Source organism: Ochotona princeps, chromosome 31 (genome assembly GCF_030435755.1).
Source record: "Ochotona princeps isolate mOchPri1 chromosome 31, mOchPri1.hap1, whole genome shotgun sequence".
Taxonomy (NCBI): Eukaryota; Metazoa; Chordata; class Mammalia; order Lagomorpha; family Ochotonidae; genus Ochotona; species Ochotona princeps.
The window spans coordinates 1,805,355-1,830,745 of NC_080862.1; the positions used below are offsets into that span (position 1 = coordinate 1,805,355).

General features: G+C 47.8%; 1 protein-coding gene across 1 annotated transcript; it reads right to left on the reverse strand.

Moving 5' to 3' along the window:
• Positions 1-352: 352 nt before the first annotated feature.
• On the reverse strand, positions 353-25,226 carry ABHD17B (abhydrolase domain containing 17B, depalmitoylase). Its single transcript, XM_058657326.1, has 4 exons — positions 25,109-25,226; positions 7,521-7,990; positions 3,852-4,031; positions 353-1,012 (listed from the first exon to the last, which is right to left on the reverse strand). The coding sequence occupies exons 2-4, from the start codon at positions 7,985-7,987 to the stop codon at positions 793-795; spliced, it is 867 nt and encodes a 288-aa protein (XP_058513309.1). The 5' UTR covers positions 7,988-7,990; positions 25,109-25,226; the 3' UTR covers positions 353-792.
• Positions 25,227-25,391: the final 165 nt, after the last annotated feature.

Here is a 25,391-nt window from a genome sequence, read left to right on the forward strand (position 1 = left end):
AACAGTACTACAACCCTACAGGATCAGTTAAAATTGAAACCAACATTGCATACAAAATCATTCAAGCCCTAAATGAGAATGCTAGTTGCCTCACAGTACCAAACTTAGCAATCCAAACTAGTGAAGATTCGGTGCTATCTTGACTTCTCATTTACAAGGTAACGAGCTGGTAAATTAACAGATGGGATCAAATTAAGACTTACGTCATTTTTTCTCAAAGGATAAATGTATGATAACCAGAGAATACAGAAAATCGAACGTATTTTACAATAAAATAACCATTTATAACTATCCCTGTACAACAGGGTTTAGGTCAACTCTAACTTGAATGTTTTCATTTCTTTCTATATTCTATTCTGAGTACTTGAATTACTTGATATACATTTTTTTTCTGGAAAGAATATTACACATATATATACCAGGATAAGATTTAGCACATTGAGATGTCTTAAAAATACTTATAAATTTTTTGATATGCAAAAGCATTTGGCAATACTTTTACAGCATTTGATTTTATAGAATTAATTAAAATTTCATACAGTACTTATCTTGATGTTTAAAAAAAATTCACAGAAAAAATATAAATTATAGCCTGACTGCATGATATTGTTATTTCCAGTTTCTAGTTTTGGTAATTAAAACCTTCATTAAGTCTGTTAACAAATCATTACCTGTACATTTATAAAGGCAGCTGATATGATTTGCAAACAAAACCTTCAGGTTTTACGTTATTTACCAAACAGTGCAGTTCAGCAAGAAAAGAAACATCAGTATGCAAATGTACAGAGCATCTTACAAATTGACCAGTTCCTGTGACACAAACTGTTTCAACCTTTCAAGGTACTGTCCGTAAAGTTCCACATCGTTGTGGCCTGCGCCTTCGACCCAGAGCGGCTCCACAGGCCGCTGGCAGCGCTCAAAGAGGGCGAGGCCGTGCGAGAAGTCGATGACCTCGTCCTCCGTCCCGTGGATGATGAGCACCGGGGAGGTGATCTGCGAGATCTTGTCAATGCTGCAGGGTGAGCCGAAGGAAAGAGCAATCAACACGCGGCTTACACAGACACGCAAACCTACTGTGCTGTCCTGGGCACAACACTAAAACAGAACCACCTAAATCCGCTTCCAAAGGAAGGCTGCCCTGGACCCTGCACCCATGTGGGAGACCCCCAGGAGGCTCCGGCGCCTGGCTTCCGGTCAGCTCAGCTCCAACTGTTGTGGCCACTTCGGGAGTGAACCAGTGGATGGAAGACTTTTCTCTGTCTCTGCTTCTCTCTGTAAATCTGACTTTCCAATAAAAATAAATACATCTTAAAAAGGAGAAGGAGAAGTAGAAGAACAAGGCCGTCTTTTGGATTCTGAGCAAGTTCTGCCGTTACGACTGTCTAGAACATTCCCTAGTAAGTTCTGCTGTTACGACTGTTTAGAACGTTCCCTAGTAAGTTCTGCCGTTACGACTGTCTAGAACGTTCCCTTTGGGCACTCCGTTTGGGATGTGCGCTCAGTGCCACATGCACCTTTCAGCATGTTGACAGCACAGAGAACACAGGTTTCGCACAAGGTCAAGTCTGTGCTGACTTCATCACTTTCTATTCTTCCTCTTCATCTTTTTTAAGTAAATTGAAAATAACCTGAAAAATCAATGCGATTTAATCCAAGGTGGCCAGGGAATTCTGTGAGGGTGCAGGCTGGTGGCTGAAACATATGCGATCTGTTCCAAGTCCTTTTAATAGGCCACACTGAGGCTGGCATGATGGCCCAGTCAGCTAACCCTCTGCTCAAGTGCAGATATCCCATATGGGCGCTGGTTCATGTCCTGCCTGTTCTACTCTCCACCAAGCTCTTTGCTTATAACTTGGGAGAGCAGTGGAGGATGGCTCTTAGCTCCTGGCCTCACATTGTCTCAGTTTCAGTCATTGCAGCCATCTGGGGAGTGAGCCAGTGGATGGAAAATCTTTCTGTCTCCTCTTTTCTCTGTAATTTTGCTTCCAGTAGAATAAAATAAATCTTACAGCACAACACAACACAAAACAACAGGCCCCTCTGGCACACCATCTCCCGTCTCTTTACTGTAGCTTAGTAATTGCCTCACCCCACGGTGGGAGTTCTTTAGATGCAGGTAGGATTAGCAGAGATGTAGGAGACACACTGTGAGCACCAGGAAAACACCTGACCTACTTAGTGAACAGGATGCTGCCGGGTAAGCCCCACCCTCCTCAATGCAGGGTTGTACAAAGTCTTTAGTTTTCCACTCTAAAATGCAGATCAAAACATTCTTAGAATTATTTTTTACTTAAATTGAAGGCAGACAAAAGGACAGAATTACCATTTGTGGTTCATTTGTGAAATGCCAGCAATGTCAAATCTGTTAAGTGGAACCTCCATCTGGCCTCCCAGGTCTGCCTCAGCCGGAAGGTGCCCAGGGAACCCGAGCCAGTGCAGCAACGTGGGGGTCCCGACCGAGCGAAGCCTACCAGCACAGTCCCCAAGCGGACCCGGAGGGGACAGAAACTACCCAAACAAGTAACCCAAGCAACAATTACATACACATCAAAATCCTGAGAGTTAGGACATTATAAGCACAAAGTAAGAATAAAATCTTGAAGATTTGTATTTGGTTATTAGACAAAATGTTGCACAGCATTCTCTGTTGGAACTGAAAATGGCCACTGTACCTAAAGCAAAAATAAAGCCACAGCCGATTCCAGCGGTACAGTCATATGCCGCCTTCTGTACGCTTCCCTAAACGTCTCCATTTGATGAAACACATTCTTCTTTTTTTTTTTCACAATTAACAGGTCGGGAGTAGCTGCCAAGGCAGAGCCGAGACTGCCCACAGCCCTGCCCGCACGGTCCCAGGCAGACTTCCATGGAGCGGCAACGCAGCCTCCACGGTTTCACTCCTTAGCGCCCATTCTGGCTAAAGGACACCGCATGCAGAGGCCTGTGAGGATTTCCGCTGCTCTAACGTCACTCCAAGGAACGCGGAGCAGTCCCCGCCCCGGCCTCGGCACCTGCCCTCAGCACCTTGGGGAACACAGCTCTGAGCGCGCTCACACTCCGTCGGTGGGCACTGCTATTTGGCATAGAAATAAATCTTACTTCCCTGCTGACCTCTACCCATATCTTGTCCTTGAAGTTCTTCCTGTATCGGAGACAAGGACTTGAACCCACACATCCCACAACAGAATTCTTGCTGTTCTTAAAGACCAAGCTGGCTTTTGGTCTGTCATTCAACAAAAAATCTTTGTGCCGTTGCCAACTCGGAAAGGAGGGACTGAAGGAAAACGGGCACCCCGCTCCTTCAGGAGGGCGCGGAGGGCTTCCTGCGATCCGGAGGGCATGAAGGGCAGCAGTGGCCTTCTGGCGAACCCACCCAACACTGCGTCCGCAGACTTGACAGTGACAATACACTCCACGGATCTGCGCTGAGAAAGCACGAGGCAGATGCGAGTCGGGATTTTTCTGTTTTTCTCCCTCACTGAACGGGCTCATCATCCTTTAGCAGCCCAAGCCGCACATGGGAGTCACACTCAAGTTCTCCTTGGCACCCAACATCCAGTCTGACACTCGAGTTTGCCAGTTTTATTTCTTAAGCTAATCTCTTTGTTTCTGATGTTATTTCTGCCGCCGGTGGTACTAGCCCTTGGTGGTTGGCATCTGCACGACTTTTGCACAAAGATTTCAGCCTCCTGACTGCTCACCTGCCAACACCTTCTTTAACTTAAGCTTTTCATAATTTCTGCATGAGAATATATGTGCAATGCAAACCCATGGCTCAGGGAACAGTATTAAAAATGCCTTAAGTGATAGAAAGAAAACTCTATTAAGTTGCTTTGAATAATGCTACTTACTTTGGGAATGCATCGAAACAGTACGTCTTCTTGGTGTCAGGAAAAGCCACGCGCATCCCTGAGGTCAAGGGCGAGTGAAGGATGACAGCCGCGCTCTCGTAGCGAGCGGCCAGGTCCACGGACGGCACGGTCCCTATGCTCTGGCCGTATATGATCACATTCTCCGGGCGAATGCCGTACCTGCAGAACCCACAAGGCAAAACACAACTGGGCAAGCAGGAAACGTGGCGTCATTGCTAAAGACCGGATCTTAGAGTGAGTTAGTGTAAGGCAGTATCAGTGGATGCATACTTGAAGAATTTGTTTCTGAATTATCATCATCATTTTCAATGCTACAATATGATTTGTTTTCAACTTACAAAAATCTTTTTCATCTTCTGGAAAAATAGTTGCTCAGGTCTTCTAAAACACTTTTTTTTTTAAAAAGACCTAAGTATTTGAAAAAGAGTTACAGAGACTTATAGAGAGAGAGAATAAAGGGAGAGAACTCTTCCATCTGCTGAAAAGATCCCAATGGCAGCAACAGCCAAGACTGGGCCAGGAGCCAGGAGCCGCCCCTGGGTCTCCCCTGTGGACGTGGGGGCAGACCACACCAGGAGTCAGGTGCATTAGCAGGAAGCTGGACTGGAGGTGGAGCAGCTGGGACCAGACTGGAGACTATACAGAACGCAGACACTGCAGGCAGCAGCTTAACCTCACTACACTTCAATGCCAGTCCCAGAAATTTCAGTCTTAAGAGATACATTTATTAAGTGATTTGTTATGTATAGTAATTCAATTTAACATATTATTGAATAAACTTGAAGCGTATTATATTACTAAGTTCCAAATTTAATTACAGATTTCAAAGAGATGGTGGGAGAGAAGAGGGAATAAGCTGAGGGAGACAGAGAAACAAAGAGAGGAGTATATGAACCACCACCCATCTGCTGCTTCACTCCTCAAACGTATCTACTTGCAGCCACCTGAGGAGTGAACCAACAGATGGAAGATCTTTGTCTCTCCTCTCTATAAATCTGACTTCCTAGTAAAAAAAAATTAATAAAGTCTTTTTTTTAAAGAGTCAACATAGAACAGTAAGGGCTGGGCCAGGTAATCAAGCAGTTGGATGGTAGTTTCCACACTCCTTGGGCCAGCACCTGCTACCTGCTAAGGTGAACATCAACAGGCCACAGGCAGGACCACTGAAATGGCAACCAGGTACAGGAAGATGGGATGTGGATGACCCAAGCTGCAATTTAACTGATGCTTCACATACTTGTCCCAACCTTTTTATTTTAAAAAGTCAAACTGTACAGAATTCATAGAAATGAGATTTGCAGAATGGAAATTGGCAGCATCAGAACAACTCTTTGGGCTGCGTGACTGCTGCTGGAAGAGCGGCCACTCCGCTGGCGACCACCACAGGCCGCGGGGAGGGGGGCAGGACTCGAGATGAGCCGCAGCAGAGGACTCCAAGCAGTAACAATTCAAAACAGGCTAAGTTAGAAAGGACTTTAGAGATCATCTAATCTAGTACATGTTCAAAGTCACAGTAGTAAGCTAATGACAGACATATAATTACAACCTAGCCATACTGTCTCCTAGTCCAGTATTTTCTCCATTACAGAACACAGATAAAGAACTTGGGGACTGTGGTTGAAGGCTGGAGAGTGAACATGACGGGCGTGTTATTTTCTGAGAACCTGGGGCAGGCCACCCGGTATACTGGTTTAGGTGGCATCTCGGGATGCTTGCAGAGAACCAGTGCCAGCCAGTCTGTCCCCGACTCCTGCTTCGTTGGCATGTGTGTCCTGGGAGGCAGCACATGATGGCAAGTGCTGGAGCCCGGGGGCGTGGCTAGCCCTGGTACAGACCTGGCTGTTGTAGGCACTGGGAAATGAACGGGTGGATCAAAGATCTGTTTCTTTGTCTTTCAAATAAAATGCAAAAATTAAAATTTTTTAAATGACTCAGAAACTGAATTTATTAGATAGTCAATTTTCCTATAAGATAGATCATTCAAATAGAGTTACCGCCCTTTCTTATTCTGAAGTCCTAACTTTCATTAGGCAAATGAAGTAAAAGCCATGTTCTAGCTGCACATATTTTATATGACAACATAACTGCAGAACTGGGCAGGACTTTGGAGATCATTTAATCCAATCTTCTTATGGAGACAAAGGCTCAGAAAATGCAGGCAGTACCACTGGCTGCCTAGGCCTCCACGAGCTGGGACCACCAGGACAGAGGACAGGTTGGCAGGCCTAGGCTTCCACGGGCTGGGACCACCAGGACAGAAGACAGGTTGGCAGGGCTAGGCCTTCACGGGCTGGGACCACCAGGACAGAAGACAGGTTGGCAGGGCTAGGCCTCCACGGGCTGGGACCACCAGGACAGAGGACAGGTTGGCAGGCCTAGGCTTCCACGGGCTGGGACCACCAGGACAGAAGACAGGTTGGCAGGGCTAGGCCTTCACGGGCTGGGACCACCAGGACAGAAGACAGGTTGGCAGGGCTAGGCCTCCACGGGCTGGGACCACCAGGACAGAGGACAGGTTGGCAGGCCCAGGCCTCCACGTGCTGGGATCACCAGGACAGAAGACAGGTTGGCAGGCCTAGGCCTCCACGTGCTGGGACCACCAGGACAGAGGATGGGTTGGCAGGGCTAGGCCTCCATGTGCTGGGACCACCAGGACAGAGGACAGGTTGGCAGGCCCAGGCCTCCATGTGCTGGGATCACCAGGACAGAAGACAGGTTGGCAGGGCTAGGCCTCCACGGGCTGGGACCACCAGGACAGAGGACAGGTTGGCAGGCCCAGGCCTCCACGGGCTGGGACCACCAGGACAGAGGATGGGTTGGCAGGGCTAGGACTGAACCCGAGGACTAAGATTAGGGATGCGCCTATTCTGCTTTGCTTCTCCTCTGCTACAGGTCATCAAATGTGCTCAAAATGATTTAGGACAGTTTCCTGAAAACTGAGATCTGACGAGACAAACATGCAAGTAGAAAAACTGACCATCTACAAGGGAAGATTATTTTTCAGACACAGAACATGGAATTGATCATGTTATTTGAACAGTTATACTTCTGTGCTGTTAGAAGCACTAACTACAGGCTATTTTGTCTTAGCACCCCTTGAAATCAGATTATTTTATTATCCTAATAAAGCAAACCAATTTGACCTTATTTCAAGTTTAGCAGCCTAGAATATAAAGTAAATAAGATACATTAAAAATAGTTTCAGTAAAGTATATGTAAGCTGTATCTACCAAGAAACAATTATATAAAAATACAAAACAACCACATACAATGCTTATTTTAATCAAAATCAATCCAGGCTCTTAAACGATTAGTGACCAAATGAATGGTTTGTTTCACCTCATGCTTTTGAAACCTTCCAACTTTGAGTAAACCTTTATACATCCCCAGTAATAAGAAAGTTATAAAATCATTTGCCACTGGATTAAAGTTAGGAGAACACGCATACACATGCACTAACATAGAAGCAGAAACATGTACTCTTCTCTATCACACAGGACTCAAAAATCACAAACTGAAAGCTTTACTCTTCTTAAGTATACATATTTTGGCAGATATAATTTCTACGTAGCAGATTAAAGCCTATGTAAACCCAAGCAGCTTTCACTGTATTCTGGCACAGGGTGATTTTAGGCCAGCATGACTTACCTTGTCCTGAGAGCAAGCCAAGCAGCCTCGATGTCCGCATAGAGGTTCTTCTCTGTTGGCTTTCCCGAGCTCGCGCCGTACCCAGAGTAATCGTAGGAGAATATGTTACAGTTAATCCGGGACCCCAGGCCTATGTAAAAGCTGCTCATCTGGCCCAGATCTACAGCATTTCCATGTGAGAAGAGCAAGGTGTATCTGGCACTGGGTGAGCAACGCACAAACATGCAGGCGATCCTGTTGCCTTTACTGGTTCTAGTCATGAAACACTCAATAGCATCCTTTTCCCTGGAGGAGTACTGCCAGTCCGCTCGCTCAGAGAGGTGTAAGGTCCAGCGGCTGCCGCTTTCATCGCACATCAGCGTGTAAGTCGGATCAGGTGGTAAAAACGCTAATTTTGAAGCAATTTTCCCTGGGCAAGGTGGACAGCAGAAGAGGCAACACAGTTCACTAAATGAAAGATTATTCATCTTCTGGAAAACAAAAGGAGAGAGTGAAAGTTTTGATAACTGAAGGTGGATTCTGTTCCCATACAACATAAACAAAGACATGGCCAATGTCCACTGTTATCTTAAATACCTTCTCAAATAGATTTCTGGCGTCTTTCTACAAATATGTCAAACCTGGGTAAGGCAAAATACTCCAAATCAGTATACAGATTCAAATAGTCCATGACACACTTCGACATTTAGCAAACAATTCCGCTCCCCTTTCCTGCCCTGCAGCACTCATGACGGGCACAGACTGTAGCCAGCAGGCTGAAAGCCGGTCCAGTCTTCTGCTGCCAGTGACCCCCTCGCCAGGCTTCCTGGCAGCAGGGAGCCGGGTTAGAGGGGGAAGTGGGATTAGAACAGACATTCCAATATGGGATGCTGGGGTTTTCAGCTGGTCTAACCTTTGCACAGAATCCCTATATCAAATTATCTTTAATGTAGTTTGCAGTTTCTGCACAACTCCATGAAAATATTCCTAATCCATGGAGAAGCCAGGGCTTGAACAAGAGTCACTGTAGCATTTCTAAAGTACTGGGCACAATGCTCATGTACACTACCTGCCTAATCCTCAAAGCAACTCAGCAAGTTAACTTGAACAGAAATTCATACAGACGAGGCAGTGGTAGACAAAGCACACGATCCTAACTCAGCCACTGCAGGCCGTCAGTGGGCTCTGCTGGCTCAATGGCCACCCACAGCGCTGGCTCGGCCAGGGGGGAGCCAGGACTCCTGTACGTGAGCCGGCATTTGCTGCTGCTTAGGTGCATCAGCAGGCCGCTTGAGGAGACGTGGAGAGCAGCTCACATGCGGACTGGGACTCTGCTACTGGGTGCGGCTATCCCCGGCAAATGCTTCACCTGCATCATAAAGCCCATCCCCAAACACCTTTGAGTTCCACTCTCTACAGTCCTTTTGCTGTACCCTCACAGAACCGCTCAGCAGCCGGTCACCACAGAAACAAGAGGAACTAAGCTCATCCAGTAGTTTCTGAGGACCCATGAGGGCCCACTGTCACCCTAGGACCCAGCATGTAACCAGCATATTATGTTGATCAAAGGACACCGCATGTGAAATCCCACTACGGTCTTCAAAAAGTCCTACCTAAAGGGCAGCATTTGGTGTTTACAGAAGCTGAACATTCACTTTGGCAAAACATTCTTCAGTTTTAAAGACAGAACATCCAAAATGCTTGAGGTAATGGGCATGAAATCCAGGTGACTTTGTCAGAAAAATTCAACTCTGCTGGAAGTCATATACTGGGCTCTGTTCAAATGAAGCCGACACTTAGGGGACAAGTGCAATCTAGAACCCTCCATACCAGTTTTACAGCTAGAGCTCCTTCCTTCCCTGCACTCCGTCAGAGCACACAGTTTATGATGGTTTGTCTGTGAGCACTGATAAAGGAGCACACAGAGCTAAAGGAGACTAGAAGGCTCGTTTGTTTGAAAGTCTGAGTTATAGAGACAGCTTCCATCTGCAGGTCCGCTCCTCCACTGACAGCCACTGTTGTGCCAGGCAGCGCAGAGCAGCCTGGCACTTCACCTGGCCTCCTGTATGGCTGCCAGGAACACAGTACTTGTGCTAACCCCTACTGCTTTCTGGACTGAGCAGTAGGGCAGGCTGTAGTCTTCGCATGTACCAAAACCAGATTCCCACAAAGCTGTTGGCTCCTGGAAAGCGCACTTGAGCTCCACGTGTTTAGCTCCACCTCTCCACACTGCTGAGCACAAGCCGACGACACACACACGTCCTTCCACGAATTCATCATCAGTCAGCACCAAACAGCACTGGCACTCCCCACCTCCAAGTTCATACACCACTATTCTATCACCTTGACCTAGAAACACTCCATACAAAAACATAAGACTCTCATTCATAAAGATGGTATGTTCCTGGGGAACCTTACAGGTGACTAATCAATATGTCCCATACTGTACGAGCAATCTCCACCTACGCAGTGTATAATTAAAGTAATCCAGGTTACAGAGAATTTATGGATTACAGATGATGAACACAATCCTTATTATCGGTACCCAGCAATCTGGATTTATGAGTCATAAAAAACACTATGAAACTATTAGTCGAAATTCAGACATTTCTTTGAGTAGCAAATTTAAAACAGTTCAAATAAATGTAAAATTAAGCCAAACAAAAAGTTTTTATCAAATAATTACAATGCTTCTTTGTTCTTAGGCAATTGAAATAGTTGTAAACCATACATAATTGGCTACCTTTAGTATCTTTGATACTGTGTGATAATCCAACGGGCAGTGCTCACAGTAAGACTACAATTCACCATGACCCAACCAGCTATCATCAACAAGCAGCAGCGGGTGGGCAAGCTCTGGGTAAGTGCCACTGGAACTCTGCCCCAAATGTCCAGGGAGAGCTTTAGGGAGCACCACCTACTCTCCTCTGGAGCACTGGGGCTGTCTGCGCACAACCATCAGCCCCTTGGTTACATACGGCTTCAAAGCTCTATCCCCTATCTAGCAGCAATACAGCAACTCAGTGTTGCACTCATGGTTTCACAGGTGGCCATCAGGTAGGTTTTCTCAGATCTGAAAATCACGAAATTATAAACCCTTAAGAACTGTGACTAGACCAGCACTGCCATGCCTAAGGCCTGTGTCCCAGCCAAATGTGTACATGTCTAGTACCAATTATCTGTCTCAAGATTCTTATCGCCACTTACAGAATATCAGTGTGGGGACGCTCAGCTCCACCCAGCTTAATCAAGGGACAATTTAGGAGGCGTTCTCAGTGTTACTCCTCCTGCCTCTTAGTAGCTTTGAGTTTGGGATAACTGAAATTGAAGCTGGAGGCAGCCGAAGCAGGATATAATCCCTGACAGATCTTCGTGGTACAGAAAGTTACATTACCTTTATTTGTCAAGTTAGGGCAAGCTGAAGACCAGATGGAGTCCCCTAGCCATGTGACTATCCTCATGCTACTGAAATGTCTCTTATGAGCATCCTCTGCTCCAAGTAGCTCAGGACAGCACTGTCCATCACTCTCAGATCTGACTTTTGACACGCTTCTCTGGACGATTCTCAGCTAGGTACTATTTAATCAACTCCCTGCAGAATTGGTTAATAGTCTGGAAATGAGTGACAGCAGTAGCTCTAACCAGGAAATCTTGTGACTGACGCCTGCAGCTTATTGCTCACCTGGTCCAGAGCAGCTGCAGTACCGCAGGCTCCAGGCAGGCAGCCCAGGATCTCCAGCTCTCACACTCCCAGTCGTGCTAGAGATGCCCATCTCCAGAGTCGCCACAAAGAAATGCACCTGATAATCTGGGCTCTGCCTAAACATCACCCTCTTTGTTTTTTTTTTTTTTTTTCCAAAGAACTTCTTTGGAAGGCAGAGGGATAGAAGCGATCTTCCACCTGCTGGTTCTCTCCCCAGATGGTCTCACCAAGTGTGGCTGGGTCAGAAATGTGCAATGCTCTCAGCTGGCTAATCTTCGGCTGACAGTGCTAGCACCCATGTGTGCTGGTTCGTGTCCCAGCAGCTCCACTTCCCATCCAGCTCCCTGCTTGTGGACTGGGAGAGCAGTCGAGGACGGCCCAAAGCCTGGGGACCCTGCACCCGCGTGGGAGACCTGGAAGAAGCTCCTGGCTTTGGATTGGCTCAGTTCAGCCCATTATGGCCAACTGGAGAGTGAACCAGTGGATAGAAGATCTTTCTCTCAGTCTCTTCTTTTCTCTCCAAACCTGCTTTTCCAGTAACAACAAATCAATCTTTTTTTTTTTTTTCTTCCTCCAGAACACAAGGACAGACCTTCATAAGTACACAGGACTAAGTTACCTCTCATCTTCTTAAATAACAGGATAAAGGAAAAGTTGGTTAAGTTCTAGTTTTTAGTTATAAAAAAGCTGAAGAATGTTTGGCAGTGTTTACCTGATGGCTTCCAGAAAGCAGCAGGACACAGTAAGGAACCCCTTCCGTTGCTGTGTCCCTGCTTCAAATGACCCCAAATGCTCCAGCTGCTTCAGGAGGCATCCACCATCTTCACAAAATGAGTCATTTTGCGAAGAAGACACTGTTTGCTGACTATGTTCCTCTCTCTGCGCATTCCCTTACAGTAGGATGCGGTGGCACTATGACATTTACAGCCTCACGAACCACAATATTCCTTAGCTCTCTTCACAGATGGCGTGACCTACCAGAATTAATCCTTCCTAATGGGGTGCAGTCCGGTTAATGCATCAGCTGACATGCCTACCACTTCCTTTTCCTCTGGCGGCCGGCCGCTTTCCTTTCCCCCAAACTTATCTGTAGTAAAGTTTGATGAAACATCAGCTTTTGATGATAGCAAACCAGCACTTAGCACGTGGGTGTAATACCTCTACCAGCTTTCCTGTCCGCAACAGGCCAACATTTCACTAGTTCTTCTCCAGACAGGGAAAGTTTGCTTTTTGCACACATTTGCTTCAGCGATGCATTACAAGAGCTGTAAGAATACCTCACAGAACAATCTTGATGTTTCAGTGGGGACATGGCATTAACCCTTTCAGATCTTGAGTAAGCCATTCAATCAGGTCGATCTGTTTCTTTTCAAAACCCTGTACCCACATGCTTGGTGAACTGGAAGCTGATAGAGCATATCATAACAAAACGTTTAAAGTTTTTTATAAAGGACTTTTTTTTTCATCTTAAATCCTAACAGGACTGCTTCAGAAGTCAGACAATCAGATCAACAGCTAGGAAAGACTAAAAACAGCTAAAAGTTTCGAGTTAGATACTAATTCTCTGGTTGGGAAAGGCCGCTTCACCTGCCAGGACAGGAGGTGGGCCAAGAACCCGCCAGTGTTCATTGAGATCTGACTGGGAGATGCCCTTACAGAGGAGCTTGGGGAACTCCTGTCAGGATGCCGTCCTCTTGGTGAGCGCAAGGGCTGAGGCTGGGAGCAGCCCATCCCAGGCCAGGTTAGCACCTGCAGGCACACACACGTGGCTCAGTCAGCTCTGGGGGTGGGGGCGGGCTGGGCAGGGCTACATCACCCACTGGCCTGCATGTTAACTGGGTTAGAGGGAGAGCCAGGCTGGTCCAAGTGACTGTATCCACTAAGGCATATATGAGCCAGAGTAGGTGCAGGCCTTTTGGGCTTTGCCACAGCATCATCTGGCAAATGCCAGGACTGCAGGCAAGTTCTGCTAGGCCAGACCGCAATACCACCTATAAAGTGCAAGATCCAGGACTGGGACTGGGCCTAATAGGGAAACTGTGGACACCCCACTGATGGGCTGCAGTTCCCACCGTGAGCATGAGAACCAGGGCTGGGGGCAGGCCTGGCTGGACAGGTGGTCACAGCCACTGGCATAAGTATGGGCTGGACAGTGGTGTCAGGCTGAGCTAGGCTCTAACGCCCACTGCTGTGTACAAAAGCCGAACGGGGTGCAGGACAGACCTGACCAGTCTGCTGCACATACCAGCATGCGCGGGAACCCGGGCTCGGGCTGGGCCGCACGTGTGGTGGGCAGGGTTGGGCCGGACCACAGTATCCACTGGCTTGCGTATGAGAGGGGCTGGGGACAGAACTGACTAGGTGGCTTCAACCATTAATGTGTGTACAGGCTGATGCAGATGACGGACCGACCCAGACCTCACATGGCTGTCACACACGGGAGTCGGGTTTGGGGTCATCTCTGGTGAAGTTTCTTTGAAGAATGCCCCCCTCAATTGGACCGCTGGATTCAAAATGGCCATCAGGGGAAAACCACAGGATCTGTGGTCGGAACATGAGCGCATGTGTGAGAAGCGGCCTCCCTGGTTGCCGAAGCCAGGGCAGTGCACAGCACGCCGACACACACATGGGGGACACAAGAGATCACTAAGCCTGCAGAGGACAGCTAATACCACGCAGAGCAAAACAAAATGGATAGCATTCTTGGCCAAGCTTCGACAGCAGGTATCTGGGTAAATCAAGACTCGGGGGACTATATCAGCCAAGGGACCTTGGAGGGATTTCCTCATCCTTGGAGCAATGAAATCAACAACATCTCAGAACTATTGAAAGTACTTGAGCAGTGCTCGGAACACGCCCCACATCGGGAACCCTAGGATGACACTGAATGTCCATCCCATATCTTCAGGTACTGGTCCGGGCAGGCTGCTGGGAGTGGCCCTCTCCTCCTCTCTCTCTCCTCTCTCCCCAGAAACAAGAACAGAAAGGAGACTGGAAGCAGTGGTCTCATCCACTTTGCCCCATTCCTGGACCCCTCCCATCCTAATCGGCAGTTCTCACAGGCATGCATCCTTCTCAATCATGTAAACATCATCAAAAATAAAATAAATCTATTATGAGGAGAAAAAGATAATCTCCCCTCCCCGAGGAATACCCTGTAGGCTAGGAAAATATCATGTGAAGCATGAGAGTGAGAAGGAACTCAGGTAAAGGTGCCTAAGTGGAAAGAAAATGAGAAAGGCTGAGATTTCACAGGTGGAACCCTCCAAGCAGACCCGTCAACCGCAGACAAGCCCGGCGGGTCTCGAGGCCCAGGACGGAGCCTGCCGTTGCGCAGCTGCTGTCGGAGTCAACGGGGAGCAGGGACGGCACCAGCATGAGTGCTGAAGACCGAGCCACAGCTTTGCGATTCACACACACATTTCAACCTGCCACAACAGAGCTGTGTCAAACACAAATATAACAGAAAACAAATGCCCTTCATTTCCTTTACATTACAAACCATACTAACCACATCCTCCAGTTTAAAATCAATACTTGGGGCAACAGATATGTAAAACTGCCAAAGAAATCTTACATCTATTCCCTGATTTTTTTCATGTCATATAAAATTCTACCTTTCAAAGCCTTATTTCACAATAGTTCATTTTTATGAAATAAAGAAAAAGTAATGTAAGAAGCAAGAGTCTAGGCATTGGCACCTGATGTTCTGCTCAGATGAACCTTATGCCTGCAACTTCCTCCATGTTACCGAGAACAGACTGCCCCACGAGAGGCACAGCTTTTTCAGCAACACGACCCGGCCTCCCTCCTGCCGGCCAGCGGTCTGGGCTTCTCGGGCAGCCTACGGTACCCAACGCTGCCGATCCAAGCCTCAGCTCTGCTCGCTGTCCCAGCTTCCTGGCCCTGGTGTCCCTGCCTTCCACATGGCAGCCTGGGTGGTGGCCTGGGCTCCCGCGAGGGCCCTGGCCAGCCTCTGGTTAGCTCTGTGGGAATCAAGTAGTGTAGAGAAGACCTCGCCTTTCTCAGTAATAATAAACAAATCCACCAATACTCTTCTATAAGTAGATACAGCTTCTATAGAGACCACAGTTCTTTCAAAAACATGAGAATATAACACATTTAATGGCCTCTCTAGATGGGGAAAGAATGTAAACCATTTGGGAGTACTGGTAAAAACAGTATCACACAGGCAGGATGCTTCAAAACCTATGGCCAACCAGGAGTTTAACTGCGCAATCTGCTCCCACCCGTCCCTGACACTCCCCTCGTGACCGCGTCAGGCCACCGTGCAGCACCTGAACAGCACGGCGTGTTCCCGTGAGTTTGCACACATGCTGCGCTTCCTCTAATGTGCTACTACAGCCCCAACTGCCACGCTTTCAGACCTACCCCCTAGCACACGGTTCTTGTCTACAGCTGCAAACTGTGACCCCTGCCATGTGTCCACCTGTAGGGTTCGCCCGGGTTGCCCAAAGTCATCAGTACACCGTCTGGTCAATAACAACTATTACACAGTGAGTGAAGGAAATAACCTGACAGAGCAGAGAACAGAAGGCTTTTCTGTTTGCTATCTGAGCCAGAATCTCCCACACTAACGTAGCTTAAGGCTCGTCTGTCAGGAAATGATGGTCATCAATAAGGTGCTTTTATTTGCCTTGCACTTAAATACACGGAGAGACCTACCTTCTCACACACTTAAAACCTGAAAGAAAGGCAGTTAAACAAACAGACCATTTAGTGGAGGATAATTATCATGTGTACAAATTATTCATTTGTTAGGTGGAGATTTGTTGCAGTTAATGAACACTGACGAGGTAACATATCGACTCCTCAATTACAAGTCATGCTAGTTTTTTAATATACCAAGTTAGTGTTAGGTTTGAGGGTGCTCGGAAACACTTGAGAGACTCAGCTCAGGCAGTTTAAAGTCAGGGGAGAGCTTGCCAAGCCCCTGGTGTGATGATGGTGTGGAGGAAATGGCCACTCGTGGGATGCGGCACTGGGATTTTGTATGCCACGCAAGGGGTGGGCCAAAGGCTTCCGGCCCAGGGTGTCCTCTGGCCTGCCTGTGACGTGTGTAGGTGGGGTCCAGGTGGTACCTGCCGGTCAGTGCAAGCATGATGGGCTCATTTCCACTCCATCTCAGGCCTGCATTCCACCCTGCCCAGCCAAACAGTTAAATCAAGAACATTTCCTGACAAAGCAGGAAAATCCTGTTTCTTCTAAAAGGCCATATGGATGAGGGCTGGTACTGTAACTTAGCTAGGAGCGATAGGGGCACTGGTTCGGTTCCTGGCTATTTCAACCTAATTCCCTGTTAATGTGCCTGGGAAAGATGCAGAAGACGGCCCAGGTGTTTCAAGCCCTGCACCCATGTGGGAGATCAGAAGCGGCTCCTGGCTCGGTCCTGTGCAGCCCCTGCTGGTGTGGGCATACGGGCAACGGACCAGCGAGTGCAAGACCTTTTCTCTTTGTAACTGACTTTTTTTTTTTTTAAATGCATGGATAGTTTTTCTTTCTTTTTTTTTTTATTAATTTTTTTTATTTTATTAATTCATTAATTACATTGTATTATGTGACACAGTTTCATAGGTACTTGGGTTCTCCCCACCCCTCCCCACCATGGTGGATTCCTCCACCTTGTTGCATAACCATAGTTTAAGTTCAGTTGAGAATCCCCCATTGCAAGCATATACCAAACATAGAGTCCAGCATCTTGTTGTCCAGTCAAGTTCATCAGCTTCTTAGGTATACCCTCTCTGGTCTGAAAACAGAGCCAGCAGAGTATCATCCCAGTCAATCAAAAGCTCGAACATACCATCAGCGAAAATTTCCATCACCATGGAATTAATTGACATAGTAATGAGTAACCAATATGTTAAGAGTCACAGTCCCAGACCTCTGGACATACTATAGGGCAGTGGTTATCAAAACAGCCTGGTACTGGCACAAAGATAGAGAGGAAGATCAATGGAGCAGAATACAAACACCAGATGGGAACCCACACAGATACAGCCAAATAATCTTTGACAAAAAGACAAACGACAATCCAGGCAAATGGGAAGGTCTGTTCAATAAATGCTGTTGGGACAACTGGTTGATAGCCTGTAGAAACAAAAAGATAGACCCACATCTCTCAGCATACACCAAGATCAAATCTAAATGGATAAAAGATCTAAACCTACATCCAGAAACCTTTAAACTTTTGGAAGAAAATGTTGGAAATACTCTGCAAGATCTAGGGGTAGGTCCTTACTTCCTAAGAAGGACTCCAAAAGCAGTAGAAATCGAGACCAGAATAGACAAATGGGACCTCATCAAACTAAGAAGCTTCTGTAGAGCAAGGGAAACAATCAATAAAGTAAAAAAGCAACCCACAGAATGGGAGAAGATCTTTGCGCACTACGTAGGCGATAGAGGGCTGATCTCCAGAATATACAAAGAACTACAAAACAGCCAAAACACCAAAACAAACAAGCCACTCAAGAAATGGGCACGGGAAATGGGCAAACACTTCACAAAGGAACAAACCCAAATGTAACTGACTTTTAAACAAAGAAATAAATCTTAAAAACAAACAAAAGACACCCGGGAAACACAGAGCTAGAGTAAGTCCTAAGCAAACTCTGGTTTGTTTCAAATAAGAGAACTCTTTAATAAATAATAGGTCATGTGGTTGGGGTGGCAGGGCAAAAGTGACCTGCCTCCCAACTAACAAGTTTGGGAGGTCAATTTAGAAGAGCTGAGTGCTTATTAATTACTCTGAAGGAAAATCTGAATTTTGTGTTGGCAAAACTGACCATTTTCCCCTGTTCAACTGAGGTTGTGGGGTTGATTTCTGAGGTGATGCAATTTCTTGCAGGGTATATTAGTGGGAAAGATTAATATTACAAAAAAAATCCCCCAGGTGCAGCAAATGCCCCCAATGACAGGTACTACCTATAGCCCTATACATTATAAAGCAGGAATTTTATCTTTAAAAATGCAAGCAAATTTGTTGCAACTGATACAGGGATGGAGTCTTCCACTTCGCTCTTGGAGGCATCATTATTCTACCTCAGTTTTGCTGAACTTGGAATAGACTTGCTTAAAGAGGTTATTTCAATCTCCCTCCTTCATATCCTGATTTAAATTAAACATACATTGTACTTATTTTCCTAATCCTATTTTCAAATGTCACCTTATCCTCAGGATAAATTTTAAATATTGCAAGACAGACAGACAGAATTTCCTGAGCTGCATGCAGTGTTTCAAGCAGAAAGACGTCTAGCTGGATGGTCAACCCTGGTAACACTTCCAGCAGCTGAGGGAAGTCTCATGGAGAATGACTTACACCCGCGAGCTAACAAGTTACGTTTCTGTTTGGCATTGGAGAGACAATTAAAAAAAAAATACTGCCAAATAAAGAAATCAGGTTTCCGGGAGTGAGAGAGACTTGGGAGGGAAAAAGTGGGTTCCCCCTTCTTGGGTCACTACTCCCACAGGAGGGCATGAAAACTAGGATGGGGGCTGGTGTGGCTAGACAGAGAAGCACTCAACAACATCCGTGAGGGCTGGATAGTTGAGTTGGTTAGATGGAACTAAGCTTTAATACCCAGTGTGAGGGCCGAGTACGTGCTGGGCAGAACCAGACTGGACTGCAACACCCATTGGTTCCAGTGCAACTCGGGAATGAAAACAGAACCAACCCAGCAATTGAAACCACCAGCTGATCAGGGTGATGGACTGTGCCGGGTCCTGTGCTTTCTAGAACATACAAGAATCTAGTCTGGGAAGACCTCAAAGTTTCTTTGGAGATCTCCCCAATCGAACTGCTGGACTCAGAACTCTAACCAAGAATAGACAGAAGACAGAACAGGTCAATCAACCATCTCAGCTGTATATTGTTGGCAGCGAAATATGGGGCAAATGAAGACTTTATGATGGACTATATGAATCAGTGGACGACCTCACTGAGCGAAACTGGCAGCGATTCATAACTGGAGAACTATTAAAACCACTTGAGCAAATATCTCAGAGCATGTCCCACATCCGGGACTTGGGGTGGGCGGGAAACCGGGTGAGGCTTCTCTCTCAATATCCCCCTTTCCCTTGGATACATGAAGGAAACAATATGGACATAATAGTATTACCCACTTCCCTATACCCTCCCCCGAACCTTTTTTTAAACCGTAATTAACTATGTAACCATTGTCAACAACAATACAATAAAATAAATTAAAAAAAAAAGAGAAAAAAAAAAGAAACCAGGTTTCATCCCAATTTTCCTGTGGCCTTTTATGTGACTTAGCACCTCAACTCATCCAAGGGTACGAGGATTCCCGCCCCTCGGCTTCCTCAAAGATGAAGGGGATTGATGGAGCACTGTAACTCAATACAGAGTTCTAGCCTAAACACGTTATTTAACACAAAACACCAACAAATCTGCATAAGTTAAGTTTCACTTGGGAAGTTTAGAGGGTGCCGAAGGATGTTAACCAAATGTGCTGCTGTCCCAACTAGTTCTTCCCATCAATATTTCAGAATGGGAGAGACAAACGTTCATCAAGCAGTGACACATATAATCATTAACCGTTACAAACACGGACAATAAAGTGACAGCACTGAGAAACGGGCAGGAAGGAAAGGAACCAACAATTTCTCAGAACCATCAAAACCACTTAAGTCACACAACTAAGGGTCATCAGAGGACCAGCCCCAGGGCTGCTGTAGTCTGACAGCAGGGAGCAGCCACCCTGCTACGGACTCAGAACAAAAACACCTGAAACATTTGTCCCACCCTTCCCCAGTACCCGAACCTCCTCCCCCTCACCAGAGGCCCACGTGGCATGCATCCCTCTCAGCTATCTAACAGTGTGAAAAAACAAACAAACCATTTCCCCAGGCCATTAGCAGGTGGCTGGACCTGCAGCAGAGCAGGAAAGACACAAAGCAGTGTGCAAAAGCGTTTCCAGCACCGCAGGCAGTTCCTTTATGCACACTGTAAACACTCCATTTCTGGCGCACAGCGTCCCTGGTTCTCAGAATAAGCTTTAGGGAAGTTTAGAGATTTTGCTTGTTTTGTTATGCTTATAGATGAATTCTCCTTCTTGCTCCACCCCCAACCTCACACCCCCAGTAAACACTGGTAGATTCTCCTTCCTATTATTTGAGAGTCAGAGAGACATACAGAGAAGGCCTCAACAGCTGGTCCATCCCCAGATGATGCCGACAGGTGTTTGGGAAGAAGTCAGCTGCCGCAGCCGTAGCTGTTGCTCCTCAGAGCCTGTGTTAACAGAAGGCCAGATCCAGGAGCCAGAAGCTTCTCACGGAATCACCACACTCCGGTGTAGGGTGTAGGACTGCGGCACTGGGTTAAGTGCCTGCACTGCTTTCCTCTTCAGCTGTATGTAACAACTTGCTTAGCATTCTCGCTTTTACTTTCTAAGAAAACAAGACAGACCCTCAATGTGACTCAAATTACACTCACATATTTACATTTATTCTGAAACTCTATTCTGTGCAATCATGGGTGTCATTTGAAAAGTAATGAGGGGCCCGGCGGCGTGGCCTAGCGGCTAAGTCCTCGCCTTGAAAGCCCCGGGATCCCATGTGGGCGCTGGTTCTGGTTCTGGTCACTTCCCATCCAGCTCCCTGCTTGTGGCCTGGGAGGGCAGTCGAGGACGGCCCAAGGCTTTGGGACCCTGCACCCGCGTGGGAGACCTGGAGGAGGTTCCTGGTTCCTGGCTTCGGATCGGCGCGCATTGGCCGTTGCGGCTCACTTGGGGAGTGAATCATCGGACGGAAGATCTCTGTCTCTCCTCCTCTCTGTATATCCGGCTTTCCAATAATAATAAAAAAATCTTAAAAAAAAAAAAAAGAAAGAAAAGTAATGAAAAGCTCCAGAAAGCTCTGGTCTGTGGTGCTGCTCCTGCCCCGACTCCTGGGCTGATAAACCGGAGACGGGAGGCCAGAGCATCCCACACCTCAGCAGCCCACACCTTCCAGAGTTTGGAATATCTGTACATGCTTTACCAGCTGAGCAGCCTTCATCCAAAAACCGAAATAAAAATGTTTCGGATGTTGGAGCATTCAGGAAGCAACTTGCACTTTAAAGCAACAGTTCTCAGGCTTTATGGATTTCAAACCAGTTTAAAAAAACGTTGAAATGACAGACTTGTCAAATTTTAATTTTGCCATAAAGATACTAAGACTGAAACACAACTACTATCATTCAGAGAATATTAAGAAAAATGGAAATTTCAGCAGTTACTTTTATTGAACACATTTAGATTCACAAGCACCTCTTCACACAAAAATCTATGTGCAAATTTAAGATCTACACGGGAAAAGCAAAGAAATCTGACATTAAAATGTACAACTTCTAGTCGTCTAAAATAAAAAGGCACACCGAATACCGGAAGACAACATGCTTAACACCGATCAAATATTGTTATCCAAAACATACAAAAAACATTTCCTAATCAATGAGAGCTATTCCAAAGCTAAGCAAGCGAATCAGAGACAAGGAACTGGAGAGGTGAAGAAGTTGTTCTCAACCCCAGGGGTCATCAGGACTTGCCAATGAACACCACAGTAGGGTACCATTCACACTCCGGAGAAGGCAGAGCGAGCAAGGCTGGGAAAGGGAAACCAGCAGGTGTCTATTCCATAGCAATGTCCTCCATGATGTCTTTTGGCTGTTGTAACTTATGGCAGGCACTACCAAATAGATACCAGAAATGCCAGGCACTCTTCCTGCATTCAGAGGAAGATGCCCTGTGGCCAAAGTCTTCTGAGTACCCTGGTTTGTTTTGAATGCGCCCACTGTGTCAAAAAGGAAGACTGCTTTTTCTTCCTATTCACACTTTACAGAGAATAGCTTGCTATTCCAAAAAAAAAAATCACTTTTCCCCACCAACAATGCTGTTATTGGTGGCTGAATGGCCGATTCAGTCCGCATCTTTCCATCTGCACTGGCTGCCGCTGGAGTCGCAGCGTTAAGCCCCCTGGAGCAGGGCATTTGATCACTGTCCTCCAGCAGCGCTCCTTTGATAGGCACAGACCACCTGGCCTCCTAGCTCACCTCTGAGCAGCTCTCAAGTATTCTGATGTCGCAGACTGGAGAGCTGTGCATCACAAGTGGACAGACAGTAAACACACTACTTTGTCATAAATTACTTTTTATTTTGGGAAAGAAGCATTGTTTTCCTCAAAATATGGCTATGTTTATTATTGAAAAATCTTATTTCACAGCAGTATCGCAGACACTAAAATATTTCCTATAAAAATTGAACGTGGGCTCAAGCCACATTGCACGTGCACTCTAATAAACCCAGCAGTCACACATCAGGACACGTCCCTCGGCGCACCTGAGCCACGAGCGGTCACTGCAGACGCAGGCTGCCACTGGTTGGGCTGTTACTGTGCACCCCATGACTACTAAGAATACTCCCGAAGCACTGTTCAGGCAGCTATCAGCAACAGAAGCTGAGACAGTCACACAACGTGGCACGTGCTACGCAGCGCTCACAAGCACCTCAGAGCCATCCAAATCAACGCAGACAAAATGGCCAAGCTGAACAAAGAGAGCTAGTCCAGGAAGTTTTAAACAATTGAAACAAAGCTATAAAATGTACAGGAATACAAAAATATATAATTAAATATAAACAGGAAGGATGCATGTCAATTTCCAGCTTAACAAGTGGAGGCGGGGCCTGGCACAGTAGCCTAGCGGCTAAATCTTCCTCTAGCATGCCTGGGATCCCAATGGGGCACCGGTTTGTGACCCAGCTGCTCCACTTCCCTTCCAGCTCCAAGCTTGTGACCTGGGAAAGCAGTGGAGGATGGGCCGAGGCTCTACACCTGCACAGGAAGAAGAGGTTCAGGGCTCCTGGCTCTGGCTCTGCTCAGCTCCAGCCACTGTGGCCGTCTGGGGAGTGAACCAGCGGACGGAAGATCTTTCCCTCTGTCTCTCCTTCTCCCTGTGTGTAGATCTGTCTTTTCAATAAAAATAAAATCTAAAAAGCACTTAGGCAGCCTCATACCGACTTGTAGCCTATTAGGTGGTGGGCAGATGAATAGCATTATTAAATCCTATACTGTCAATTCTTACACTTCTATATTATTTCTCTCTCTCTGGGGATTCACTGAAAATTCCTAGCTATTGCCAGGTGTTTGGGGAAACACATCTTCCCGGGGAAGGGTTCAGGACTAGAAGCTGCGAAGACAGAGGTCAGTCTCATCCTGCTTGAACCAGGTGAACTGTTCCGCTTTAGCCAGGATTTGATTTCATCTGCAAAAGGCCCATCCCAATCCCCTTTCCTCTCCAGCTTGCAGGGCTGGTCTGGGAGGCCCAGGGCCAATGTACGCAAGTACTTCGAGCACAGGAGACAGCTAGGAGCGATTTTCAGAGTGAAGAGCAAACCCTAGGCTCGATTAGAAAGAAAATCCACCAGTGAACAAGCCACCCAGGCCCAGAAACTCACATCTCTGGTCACTGACCATCGAGTTACAGCAACGCTCTGATATGGACGGAATGCTTGAGTCACTGCTTCTTACACGACGGCCTAAGGACAGTGAGCCCCGTTTCTCACTGCCTCTGGATGTAAACTCCTCCTCAACAAACCCAAATTCACAGCAGCAAAACACACACACACACACACACACACACACACACGCTACCAGTGGACTCCAGGGCAGCGCGCTGCTGCTGCTTCCTGTTCTGAGCTGGCAGGTGGCACAGATGGAGAACTGACTCAGCCTGGAGTGGCAGAGCGACTCGGTGACCACATCCCAGACTCATGGCTTGTTCCTGCGCTCAGTAAGCTCCTGGAGCATGCCTGTGACACGAGGCTGTAATGGCCCTGTGGCCCAGGAACCAGAAACATTGCAGACATTTCCAAATGGGTAAAGGTCCTCCCAATCAGGCTACATTCCAACTAGAGTCCTGCACAGGCACAGCTTTACAGCTGCCTACTGGCCCGCTCCAAAGCCAATCCTGTGCTGGCCCGCTGACCTTCACCCCGGAGCAGCAGAGGTCACAGTGGGGTGAAGGTGCTACCCCCACCCGGACCCCACCTCGAGGGAGGCGACCACACTTGGTGGCTTTGGAGAGGTGGCACAGGATTATCGTCACGCCTTCAGGTGAGGCCGCTGCCCCTGCTCGCGAGGCAAAGATTTCCCAAAGAAGAAGTTGACAGTCCCGCAGCAGAGCGGCGACCCGCACGGCTGTAAAAAACACTGGGTTGCCTGTGCCTGGCCAGAGCCAGGGTGTCGGGCTCCCGTGGCTGCGACGCCTCCCCGCTGGGGTGTTAATGCATGCCATCCCTACCCGTACCCACCCCCTCCTGACACAACACGTCCACAATCCCTCCTTGTTGATCAATGAATCACCTTATGGATCAGGCGTTCTACAGTCAACTACTAAACAGGAGCCCCTTGCTGAAGGAGCCGGCCGAGATTTAGAGGTGACCTTCTCTATTCCGTTATCCATCCTTCGCCTACCCAATCTCACACTGCCTTGTATTATGGATCTCTTTAAAAAAAAAAAAAAAAAAAATTCTGTGCTGCCGCGAGCAGCGATCTCACCCTGGCTCAAAACCCCATAGATCTGGAAGAGGAAAAAAAAAAAATGAATGCCCCCCCGCCCCTCTGCGATGTCCCAGTTTAAAACCGATTGCCAACGATCCGGGGCCGGAGTTCGCAGAAGGGGTCAGGAGGAGCCATCCCAGATCGCGGCCGGCCGAGCACGCCCAGGGGCCGCTGACCCCATCCGTCGTGGGGTGGGGGGGCGAGGAGGACGGCCCCGCGCAGGGTCCCTCGGCCCCGCACGCTGCCCCGCGGCCCAGAGCCCCGTGCGGGACGCCCGGTCCCCGACAACAAAGGCGCCTCCCGCGCTCCCCTCCCCCCGCCGCGCACGCACCTGCCCCGGGAGGACAGCTCGGCCGCCGCGTCGTCCTGGCCGGCCCGGCCGCGGCCGGGAGGGTGGTGCTGGGGGGTGGCCGGGCGCCGGCCCGCGGCTCCCCACGGGCGCCCCGCCGCTCGCCACGCGCGTCCCGCCGCTCCCCGCGGGCGCCCCGCCGCCGCTGACTAACGGCCCCCGGCGGGAGGCGCCGAGGCGGCCGCCTGCTCCCGGGCCTCGCGCCCCGCGCCGCCGTGGCCGCCTCCCGCTCGGGGACGCTGCTCGCGCGCGCGGCCGGCTCCGT